This window comes from Gekko japonicus, unplaced genomic scaffold, assembly GCF_001447785.1.
Source record: "Gekko japonicus isolate JY-2015 unplaced genomic scaffold, Gekko_japonicus_V1.1 scaffold1148, whole genome shotgun sequence".
NCBI classification, from domain to species: domain Eukaryota; kingdom Metazoa; phylum Chordata; class Lepidosauria; order Squamata; family Gekkonidae; genus Gekko; species Gekko japonicus.
The window spans coordinates 51,279-63,605 of record NW_015177047.1 but is presented as its reverse complement, the minus strand read 5'-3'; the positions used below and the strand labels follow the sequence as shown (position 1 = coordinate 63,605).

The 12,327-nt window shown below is 45.4% G+C and overlaps 1 protein-coding gene across 1 annotated transcript in view; it reads left to right on the top strand.

Annotated features, from left to right (window-relative positions):
- LOC107124600 (hydrocephalus-inducing protein homolog) overlaps positions 1–11,617 on the top strand; it is a 105,213-nt gene extending 93,596 nt beyond the window's left edge. Inside the window, exons 18-23 of the mRNA XM_015428090.1 lie at positions 688–926; positions 2,808–3,066; positions 3,960–4,103; positions 5,844–5,987; positions 6,178–6,491; positions 11,137–11,617. Coding sequence (XP_015283576.1) covers positions 688–926; positions 2,808–3,066; positions 3,960–4,103; positions 5,844–5,987; positions 6,178–6,491; positions 11,137–11,617 — 1,581 coding nt within the window. The remainder of the gene's footprint in view (positions 1–687; positions 927–2,807; positions 3,067–3,959; positions 4,104–5,843; positions 5,988–6,177; positions 6,492–11,136) is intronic.
- Positions 11,618–12,327: the final 710 nt, after the last annotated feature.

The window sequence follows — 12,327 nt, the reverse complement described above, 5'->3', positions numbered from 1 at the left end:
GCTCACGCTAACTCAGCTTAGAGGGAACACTGGCTGAGGCTACTGAAGAATAGGGGGAGAAGAGTCACGGGCTTCTGTCAGTAGCCAAAGGAATAAAGGTCATAGGATAGTCCCACCATTTTCATCCAAAACAAGATTGCCAGCAAGAGACGACCAGCATGAAAGGATTGTGTCTGATTTCTAACTGTCAAACTAAACTATCTAACTCCCTTCCTCTTGTGCTTCTTAACTTTTTAGACTGTAACCCAAGGACAAGGCCTGCATTTTTACTGATGTAAGCCACTTTGGGAGATGACTGTCAGAAAAGCAGGGTGTCAGTACAAATGAATAAATACATTTACAAAACCTATTATTTCTTAATATGTACTTATTTGAAAAGCTAATGTCCCACCTTTTGAAGAAATGTCCAAGACAGTGAACAGTGCTAGGAATATATTAAAAAGTGTATAAGAGTATATTATAGCATATCACGAGATATAATACACTGTGGCAAAGGTGAAGAGTGCAGCATAATTATATAAATAACCAGCTGTCACAATAGTTAAATCATAGCAATGAAATATTTGTCTCTTTAAACTCTGCTGTCTCTCTGAGCTTCTTGATTCCCACCACTCATCCTTTTCTGTTTCAATACAATTGTGCCCAGACCAAATGGGACACTGAGGCTAAGATGAGCTTGTGTTTCAGGCCCGCAGTAATTCTCTGTGGAGGATTGAGCCCAGCAAAGGACTGGTTCCTCCAGAGGCTGAGATATCGATCATTCTGATAGCGCACCTGGATGACACCGTGGAATTCCAGGACAAAGTCCACGTGGCCATAGAGAACAGCAACTCCTATATCATCCCAGTCCAGGCCACTGGCATTGGTACAACTATTGTCACAGACAAGCCTTTCGCTCCAGCCATTAATCTGGGACCCCACTTCAGGTAAGCCAGCATGGTTGTTTCCAGTGCCCTAACCTAGCACATACAGCATTCTAGTTTGTTTGTTTGTTTGTAGCTGCCAAGGTGAGGAGCTGCAGTGGCTCAAGTGGTTAAGACGCTGAACTGCAGGCTGTGGAAGGTCGGTAGTTCAGCAGTTCGAGACCCAAGTGCCACATGACAGAGTGAGCTCCCATCTCTAGTTCCAGCTCCTGCCAACCTAGCAGTTCAAAAGCAAGAAATTGCAAGTAGATAAATAGGTACCACTTCGGTGGGAAGGTAACAGCGTCCCGTGCACCTTGGTGTTTAGTCATGCCGGCCACATGACCTTGGAAACGTCTTCGGACAGCGCTGGCTCTTCGGCTTTGAAACAGAGATGAGCACCGCAACCCTAGAGTCGGATTCAACTGGCTTGCGAGCAAGGGAAACCTTTACCTTTACTAGCTGCCAAGGTACAGTTCTGTATTCTCATTTCACATAGGGGCAGTGCAGGCCACTTGGAAACTTTTAGCTCTTAAAATGTGTCGTCTTCCTGGAAGTAATGTGTGCAAGGTGCAGCCAGGGCAAGCATATGATGGTCACTCCAGCAGTCTTGGAGATTTATGGTGCCATCCTAAGGAGAGTGATGCCTTTCCAAATCCATTAACATCAATGGACTTAGAAGGGTGTCACTCTGCTTAAGATAGTGTTGTTAGTGACCAGTGCCATGAAAAAATAAGTCTTTTTTTTTCTGACCATACTGGCTCACAACTTCTGTTGCGCCTCCCTCTATTCCTGTAGCTGTTTCTCTGACCTGGTATTCATTCAACCCACTGAAACTGAAACAAGGTTATGATAACACTCCATATGTTGTATTTGACAGAGTGTGGAGAACACTGATAAGGGCCATCAGTGTTTGCGGTATACTTCACTCAGGCTTTTTATTCTGCTTAAACAAAAATAATACCAACATTTATCTCAACAGGAAAGAACTTAACCTACAGTATTTGGAATCGAGATTATATACCAAGCCATCACTGTTCTTAGTTGATATTAGAGAGAGACAGTTCTATACGTATCAGCACTGAGGCCAAGTTGCCTTTCTTGAAAATCATAAAGGTCTTTCAGCTAGCTGCAAAGACTGGCTTCTTTTGTCCACAGCCTTCCAACTACACTTAATTTATACAATTTGTTTCAATTTAGACAATTTATCTGCCATACTTCATCTGTATTCTAAAATTCAGGTTCATATAATTATGCCACGTGCTAGCAATTGTTATTTTAATTTTAAGGTGCAATATCATATACCTGTGATATATTGTAGCATGGTCTTGTTAAAAAAAACACCCAGCAGTACCATCTTAGATCTATTGATATTTTAAGTCCAGTCATTTAATCAATTCCTAAAATACCTTTTCTCCAGAACCATTGAATGACAGAACACACCCACCCTATATATTCATAGTCTTCTGATGCCTTCCCATATTTCCAGTAGGTTATGGCAGATTATGGCTAATCTCCCTAGCTTCCTGGCTTTCCTCTCCCCACAGCAGCCATTTCCAATCCCGGAAAATCCTGTTCTTTGTGGAATAATAGACACACAGGTCAGGAGGCTGCTGACCCCCAGGAAGTAAATTCTGGGGGGCTTTGCGGACTGCAGCGAAAGGGGGAAGCAGGCAAGTCCTGCTTTGCAAAATCTGCAAATGGTTGAATACACTCCATGAGCTCCGTTTCCAGGCATCCCGGCATCATGCCTGTTTTGGTCCTGGCTAGCAGATGAGGCATGCAAAGTGAACTGAACAAAGGCAGCAGTGCACAAGTCAGACCATACATGTTCTTACTGGACTTTCAGGAGAAGGGAATTATCATGCTTGCTTTCCCGCTATATCTTTTTGCTCTCTTTCCTAGTTTGGACCCCTGCTGCTATTGCTTCAAGGTAACAAACCGTGGGCGTCGCACCCATCAGCTTTACTGGATGACAGAAGGCTTTCCCCCGTTTGGCCAGCGCAAAGCTGTCCCTGCCGTTGGTGCTGATGCCAAGAATAGGAGCTCCCGTCCAAAGCCTGAGCCCCGGCTTCCTGTGTTTAAACTGCAACCCTTGAGGATGGAGCTGGCCCCAGGAAAGACCATGGACATGACACTGGAAGGCTCTTTTGACACTCCCAAGGTAAAAAGATATGCAGAGGGTTATTTTCTCCCTTTAGATCTGTTTCAGTTGCAGGTCCATTGATGATAGATCCAGGTGGGCAGCCATGTTGGTCTGAATCAGACCAACTCAACTAACTCAAACTTAGGTCTGTTGATGGTTATTGTAAAAGAACAGGGGCCTGCAATGCATGCTTAAAATAAACCTGACCTGACAATTGTTGGAAGCCTATTGCAGCATGAATGTCAGCATTTTGTTTCATCAAACGTCCAGAAAACGAGACTGTGCAAGTCTTATTGAGCCCAGAGAATGATTTAAAGGTGCTTGATATGACAAAGGGAGCTTTGACTCTCAAAAACTTGTACCCTGAAGATCTTGTTGGTATCTAAGGTACTACTGGACTGGAATCTGGCTGATCTGTCATAGTCGGTGTGTAACAGTTTGGTACCCTTGCCATAGTCAGAACTGGATGCCCACCTAACTTGTCCAGGGATAATCTCATGAGTGGGATGCTTGATTCCTTGTGGAGCTTGCTAATGGGCTAATAACCCAGTTCAGATATCACTTTTCCGTATGTACATCTTCACAGAGTCACTTCCAGAATCAGACCATGAGGACTAAACGTAACAAACGCAGAAATTGTGACTTTGCATTAGACCGCCCTTCAGAGAGGTGCCATCTTTCAGTGGTGCATGCTGCACAGCATTGTTACCAAGCAACTCTCCTGAACTGTGGGGGATGCTTTCTTTCAGTCCGCTGTCTTTGCATGGTGTCCAATGGCAGCCAAGAGTGCAGTTCTTGCTGAGCTTACATTTGCAGCTGTGGTTCAAAGCCCACTGAAAGCACTGGAATAAAGCCTGTGTAGCCATGCCGGTTTTGGTTTTGATGATAAGCTGTGCTCCTGGCATGCGCAGGTGGTCAAGGAGAGGCTGATATGCCATGCCATCATAGGGAAGCAGTCTGGGAAGGAGCGTATCATGACGGTAGATGTCGTCTGTGAATTCATTGCACCTGTTCTACAGATTTCCTCCAGTAAGATCACATTCCAGGTGGAGAAGGTTAGTGCTTTGCCCTTTAGACTGCCTGCTGGCATGTTACAAAGTTCTAGTGCAGGAGGGTGGCCAGGGTGGGGCTATTGGGGGGCACCACCCCACTTGGAGTTATTTTTGTCCCTACTTGAGTATGCACAACCTTGTCATCCCACATCCATTGCCACCTTTTTGGTTACTCAGGGCATCAGGAGCATTTTGGAGAGCAAAGAACTTGGGGATACCTGAGTGGTGGCCATCTGCAGGAGATGAGGCACACCAAAACCTCAAGAAGAGAGCTTAGGGAGAAAGAGGTTTCCCAAAAAGACATGGGATTCATCACAAGCACACATCTAGAACATCTGAACTCTTTTGGCCGCTCACTGTCTTTAGAGCAGGTGACCAGGGAAAGGCAAAAGGGAGAGGAAGCCTGAGAGGAAGATGGTAGTTCGCACTTCTCCTCTGGCATTAGAAGAGGCAGGTGGGACTCCTAGGAGTGTGTCTGCATCTTCAGAATTCCCCGTCAGAAGCAGCTGTGAAATGGTTTCCAGGTAGAAACAAAGCCTCAAGCCTTTAGCAAGACAGTCCCAGAAATATGTCTATTTGCGACTATACTCAAGGAAGATCTTCTCGGTGCATAAAAATAGAGGCTGAATCTTCCTGAAGTAAAAATGAGACCTCCTTATCCTGAGTATATTTCCAGTCGTTTCCAGGAAGTCATGAGTAAGACTAGACAAGAAGTGAGAGTTGGCATGCCGAGACATCTTAAGAGATGCCACGGAGGAGATCCTTGTTCAAGGTCTCTCATGATTGTTTGTTTGCTTAGTTGGTTGGTTTTTAAGTTTAAAGCAGCATGGGGGGAAGTGAGTTGCATCGGTGCCACGCTGCTGGAGGGTAACCCTTCCCACCACATCATATTCCCAATTTAAATTGGCTCCCCTCCCCAGCTGCTGTTTGCTAGAGGGCAAATATACAGGGTGCCCACGTGGGTATGCTTTGAACATCAAGCATACATACAAAAGCAAAATTGTTCACCGATTCCCCCCAGTTTGGTGTAGTGGTTAAGTGCGCGGACTCTAATCTGGGAGAACCGGGTTTGATTCCCCACTCCTCCACTTGCACCTGGCTGGATGACCTTGGGCAAGCCATAACTCTGGCACAGCTGTTCTTGAAAAAGAGTAGTTTCTGTCAAGAGTTCTCTCAGCCCCACCTACCTCACAGGGTGTCTGTTGTGGGGAGGGGAAGCGAAAGGAGTTTGTAAGCCGCTCTGAGACACCTTTGGGTAGTGAAGGACGGGGTATAAATCCAATCTCTTCTTCTTCTCTTCATTACATCTAGTTTGACCCTTTGATTATACAAGACACCGGAAGGGATCAGCGGGGGTGGGGGAACTCTTCCTCCCCCCCCCCTATCTTCCTTCTTACTTTAACCATACACCTTCCCCCTTCCCACCCAGTTGGTCACCATTAGATTGTATTGGTTTCGCTCTCAGCCGTGACTAACCAAACGTAAGTGAATGAATAAGCAACTATTAAATGCTAAAAGTCTAGTCAGGACACATTTTAACTATTGAACATCACTTGGCTTGGTAAAACACTGGTGCATACCTGAAAATCTCTATGATGTTTTATGCAAGAAATTTTTGAAACATATATCTTGCATACAATCATCACTACATGTCACATCTCAATGTGGCAGCATCTGATCCTTTGATACATTCTTTCTTCTTGTCTTTTTTTACTACTCAAGTGTTTTTGCTTTTCCCCCCAGAGCCCTGGTGGTGCCTTGACTCCACAGTATGAACCTCTGAGCTTGAAGAATGTATCTTCTCTGCCACTCAATGTCCTTTTGTCCTTGCAAGACCCTTTCTTCCTCTGCAATAGGGAATGTCAAACTCTGCCCACACCCTATCAGGTAAGAGGACTTGCTTTTTGCTCAGGGCCTCTTAGCGTCTTACAACTCAAGGTGCTGGTTGTAATGTACCCTACCGTAGAGATCTTTGAATAGCCTGATACTGGTGTCTGTACAGAAGCCCTTCTTTAAGAACTGTGATTATAGAAAATGCAGATAAGTGTTTTTTTCATCATATTGTTTCCCATTTCAGCCTATACCAATAGATATTGATGGAGAACATCATCTTTGTGTTGGGTTTGACCCCACTTACAGAGATGACCTTTATAACCGAGTTTCAGAGGAAGTCTTAACTATCCGTTACCTTGAGCATCCTCACGTGGACCAGGTCAAACTCCGGGGAGAGGTGCGCTTCCCAAACCTTGACTTTCAAACTATGGATCTGAATTTTGGCTGCATCTTGAATGACACGGAAGTTGTTCGCTACATTGATATGACCAACTGCAGCCCTCTTGTCGTCAAATACCGCTGGTCCTTTCTGCCAGATGATCACGGGACCCAAATCAGGTAAGAGCAGTAACATGTCCTCTTTTGAGAGATTTTCCCATTTGTGTTTCCAGCTGTCCTCTTTTGGATATGTGGTCACCAAGGAGTTACTACCAGCCAAAGAAAGCCAGTGTGCTGGTATGGGCCAGCCCACTATGGTATCTGTGTATAGCTGGATAGTTCAAGTCTGTGCCTATGCCTTTTTATTTTTTAAGGGCATGTACAAATAAACAAAGCAAAGATCACGATTTGCAAGTCTTGAAAAAGTATATCAGGAGATATGCTGTTGTTCATTTTAGTATTCCAGAATCCAAATGTATCTGTAAGTACATGGTAATTTCCTTGATTTCAATTAAAAATAGATTAGTTTAGTCAACAAACCTATTATCCAAACAAACTTAAACTATTCAGAAACAGATGAGGAGGAGGGTGTGATGTTTTTTGTCAGCTACTACTTTTGCAGCTGTTAGTGAACCCAATGTTAATTTAAGATCAATATCCAGTACAAGAGTCTTCCAGTGGCATAACAGAATTAACTGAGGATCCAGAGGGATTCCATATCCCAAAATTTCATTCAACATTTTAATAATCTGTGTAGAAAAGGTCTTAACCTTAGGGGAATGCCAAACAGGTATAATGTGATAAAAGTTTAATAGACTTTGATCACACATTACTTTCAGTTAAAATCAATTTTGCTTTAAAAACAAAAACACCACTGCTGCCACTCTGAAAAGTTTAGAGTTTCAGACTTCTGTAGGAGTGATGTGTTACCTACTGTCTTTCATTATTTGCTATAGGACTATAGCCCTACACACCACACCTGCCTTAAACATCCTGGAACTGCTTGTATGGCTTTTTCATTTGAGAGAGCACAATTTTGGTTGAAATGTTTGGGAGTGGGGATTGTATTGTGTCGATCAACATGCAACTGTTTAGATTGTTGGATTGTTGAGATTCATTCCAATCTGGTTTCAGGCTTGGTTACAGGACCTGCAATGGCCTTGGTTGTCCTGGTGGATGACATGCATTGTGAGATGCACAGAGGGAGTGCAACTCTGTTGATTCTCCTGGACCTCTTGGTGGCTTTTGATACTATCAGTCATGGTATTTTTCTAGGACTTTCAGGACTGGGACTGGCAGGTTCTATTCTGCAGTGGTTCCAGTCCTATCTTGAGGGTAGGTTTCAGAGTGTGGTGCTGAAGGACTGCTGCTCTGCCCCTTGGCTTTTGGCGTGTGAGGTTCCCCACAGTTCCATCTTGTCACCCATGCTTTTCAACTGCTATGTAAAGCCCTGGGAGAGATCATCTGACTGAGCTGCCACCAATATGCAGATGACACTCAACTCTATCTTGTGCTACCAGTGGATCCCTGGGAACCTGTAGAAACTGTGAATATGTGCCTGGAGGCAGTTTTGGAATGGATGAGGGCTATCAAGCTGAAATTTAATCCTGTCAGAATGGAAATGCTGCTGGTGGGGGAAGGTCTGATTGGGATAACGGGTTATCCCTTGTTCTGGATGGGGTTGCACTCCCTCTAAAGGAGAAGGTTCATAGCTTGAGGTGCCCTGGGATCTGGTCCTCCTGTTTGGTAAACAGGCGACAGTGATGGCTTTGGGGTGCCTTTCAGCAGCTTTGGCTGGTGAGCCAGCTGTGGCCCATCCTAGACAGAAAGGATCTTGCACTGTGGTGCCTGCCCTGATAACATCCAGATGAGATTACTTCAATGTGCTTTACATGGGGTTGCCCTTGAAGACGGTCTGGAAGCTATGATTGGTACAGAGTGCTGTGGCCAGAGCACTGACTTGAGTGGGTGCTAGGTATTTCATCACTCTAGTCTTGTTCCACCTACACTGGCTTCCAGTTGGCTTCCATTCTCAATTCAAGGTGTTGGTATTGACCTTTAAAGCACTGTATGGGCTGGGACCAACATACCTTAAGGACCACCTTCTCCCATATTAATGTACCCGCTCACTCCGGTCATCCTCAGAGGCCCTGCTTTGCTTGCCCCCACCATCTAAGGCTATAAATAAATTAAACTGCATTTCTTCACAAACACATGAACCCGTGCAGCAAACTTCCCCGAAGCCGGCTTCATTCCAGATATTTAATTACAAGTGTAAACAGATTTTCCACAGCGCCTCAGGAACCCAGCAAACGTAACCTCTGCATTGATGGACTGCCATTCTGAATAACATCAATAAATGCGGGAGCCAGCCCTGTGGAAAGGCCAGCTGGGAGAAGGAAAGGCCTGTGAGGGACACGATAGCAGCTCGTTAAGAAACTTGGTTATTAAGGACAATGCTGAGTATTTCCTTTCCGATGCTGGGCATCATCATCCCTTCCATGCAATTCATAGCAGTTAAGGAAGTCCCAAAATGTCTCTGGATTCGATAAAGGAACCAGGTGACTTTGCCACTAGATATCAATATAAGCCAAGCAATAGGGATCCCAAGCATATATGATATACAGAAATACAAAATACAAGGGTAGACCATAAAAAAATTCACAAACTTCACAGATTACCAGTAGATATCAGTCTATTGCAACATAGACAGAGGATGTCCCATAGCACAAAGAAACTTCTGCAGCCGAAAAACGTCTTTCCTAGGTATTCCAGACGTTTCAAAGCATTCTTCCTCAGTTATATGGGTGAAAAATGGAACCTGATTTCCACAATAATCTAGGCACAGCTCATGTCTCCAGTGGAATCTCTGCCTTGTTTATGGACTTTGAGGTCTTTTGGACATCATTATACTGAAAGGATATAGAGGAGTCTCTTGTTAGATTCTTTTTCTATTATTGAATTGCCATACCTTTTCTTGTCAATTTCTTGTATTGCAACTTATGTTTTTGAATTGTGACCACCAAGTCTACTTTATTGATTCACTGTACTTATGTTGCAATAGACTGATGTCTACTGGTAATCTGTGAAATTTGTGAATTCTTTTGATGGTCTACCCTTCGGGTTTGTATTTCTGTACTAGATATCAATAAGCAGCTGTCTAAGGCAGAACTTCTCAATGGTTGCAGGAACCTTTTCTTGTGCATTCTTACCTGGAGAAGCAAGTGCCAGGCAACATGAAGCATCTCAGCAGGATGGAGCCCTGTAGGACTAGAACAGAAGAGCGGGAGGAGAAGGTGGCTTTTGGCATCGTTGTGACAAAGGAGCACACCATGGTGCCTCAGGAGCCACTTGTCATGGGAACACTAGTCACAGAGTGGATATAGGGTGCTTGCTGAGCCACCAAGACAGACGCTTTGGGGACATGAACACTTATATTTTGCTTTGGGTGTTGAACTTCCCCAGGACATTTATGGGAGGAAAGGAAGAGGGTATACTGTAATGTCAGATTTATAGAAAATCCCAACAGCCCTTGTTGGATAAACTAATCTTATGGTATGGTAGGGTACCAGGGCCTTTCTAATCCATACTCATTTTTCATAGGGGTTGAAATGGACACGTTTGTTCCACAGAGCATCACATTTTCCCAGGCTACAACCGGGAGTGTTTATAATTTATTTACGATATTGCAGTGCCATCACTTCAGGGTCCTGCTCGAAGCATCTTACTATTAAAACCACATCATGATATTTAAAACAAGTCATTGGACACAAGCCATACAAAAACTATCCATAAAACAGAAGCAGACTGATGGTACCTCTCTCTTACTTTGTGTGGATAGGTGTGATGTAGTTTTAAATTTCTTGTTGTTTCTTTCTCTCACTCAAAGTATCTATCACTGCTACCAGGAATTTAATTCCAGTCTTTAATTAACCTTTCCCATAGTATTTTGCCCAAGCTCTAAGGCTCCTTTGTTGGACTATGTGGTTCTGAGGATAAGACTCTGGGTTAACAATAAACAAGACAAAACTTTATTGGTAAAAGAAGCGAATTGGTTACAAGATGTTTTGTTAAGTTGCTCAGTAAAATCTTTCACTTTTTACTCAGGTCTCTGTCAGCTTTCCCCCCTCATACTCTTAAAATATTCTGACAAAATTAGATTTTGCCTAAATTGTCCCCTGAAGTACTTTTTTTTCTCCTTTAGAATCTTAATGCCTTTCACAGCACTTCTATTAAATACTGGGTTCCAGACGCATTGCAGTGAACAGCTCTACTTTGTTAAGTGATTTCAGGAACAAGACAAAAACCTCAGGGCAACAGCCCTGTTTAAATAGTATGCAGAAACCACACCCAAACACACCCAACTCCCAACGATAGGCTATTTACATAACATTAGTATCTTCTTCGTGGTCTCTGTGCTTCACACCAATGGGATCTAGTGCGCCTGCGCTGGATCTGCCAGTGCCTAGCAAGCTCTCTTAAAAGGATTTTCGTGCCTGGCCCAACTGAGCATGCTCAGGAGCCCCAGTGAGCATGCCCAGAAGGGCAGGCATGGACATCCCGCCAGTTCTTTCCTTTCCGCCGCGCTGAGCAGACCTTTCTTCGAGAGGTCTGGCCGGATCGCTGCTTTTGGGTCACTTTTTAGTGATTAGCTCTCGGTTTTTTGCCTCAGTTTTTCATCAGTTTTTATTTCTCTTCTTGTTTGTTTGTTGTTGTTTTTTTAAAGGAGAGTTTTTGTTTTCGTCATCTGAGGTAAAATTGCCTCAGGCCTTCGGGCCGCTGGCCCTCCCCCCCTCCTCGTCGTTTGGTTTCTTTTTCTCCTCAGTCTATGGAGAACGAAACCTAAGGTACCGAACGTTCCTTCCACAGCGTCCACCCCTGCTAAGAAGGCCAAGAAGTCCAACCCTGCAGTGGCGACGCAGAAGGTGGCCAAGGCTGCGAAGCCTGCTAAGAAGGACTCTGTGTCAGCAGCTCCAGCCCTTCCGCCACCATCGATACCGACTGGTTCAACACCGATGGCATCGATACCGGTGAACCAGGTCGCGTCTGAGACCACAGTACTTGTGCTAGACTCTCCAGACCATCAGGTGGAGACAGCCTTGTACGATATTGACCAAATGGGACTCATAAGTCACCAGTTGGGTGCGGAGTGTTCCACTCGTAAGTCACCAGTTGGGTGCGGAGTGTTCCCCCGGTCCATCCAGCTCCTCGGCATCGGTCGCCTCAGAGCCTCCCGACATCGACGGCCATCGGCATCGACGCTCAAGATCCAGTGCGGAGCGTCGGCCTCCCCGTCTGTCGCCTGACTCCATCGATATCGACGCCTTTGACTGTAGAAGAGGCACCTATGCTCTTCCGTCAACTTACTCTCCGCATCGTCCTCGGTCGAGGAGTCGTTCCCCAAGGTCGTGCATGCCGCCACCAATGTCTTGGGACGAAAGGCAGTACCGTTACCTATAGGGTCCGTACCACCCTCCGATGCCGTGGCTGGGCCATACGGGATACACTGACTGGGACAGATACTCCTGTCGATCTTCCCACAGGTCTCATTCCCCGAGGCGATCTAGACCATCTGCAACGGTCTCTCGTCCTCCTCAGACGGACGCTGTTCCACTATCGGGAACATCCACCGTCATGACGGCTGCACCGATCCAGCCGCCTGCACCGTCTCCACATCAGCCTGCCCCGGCTGGGGAGCCTGACTCTTTCGTCCTCCTCAGACGGACGCTGTTCCACTATCGGGAACATCCACCGTCATGACGGCTGCACCGATCCAGCCGCCTGCACCGTCTCCACATCAGCCTGCCCCGGCTGGGGAGCCTGACTCTTCAGAGCCGTCGGAATCGGGCTCCGATACCAAGCCATCCGAGGCTCCGACGTCGCTGGATAACTCCTCCCCCAACACCGACGTCTTCCAAAACCTTCCTATATCTCCATCGGATACCTTGTCGTCTTACACCGACCTCATCAAACGAATGGCCCACGCGTTGGGTTTGTCAATTGTTTAAAGGATCCT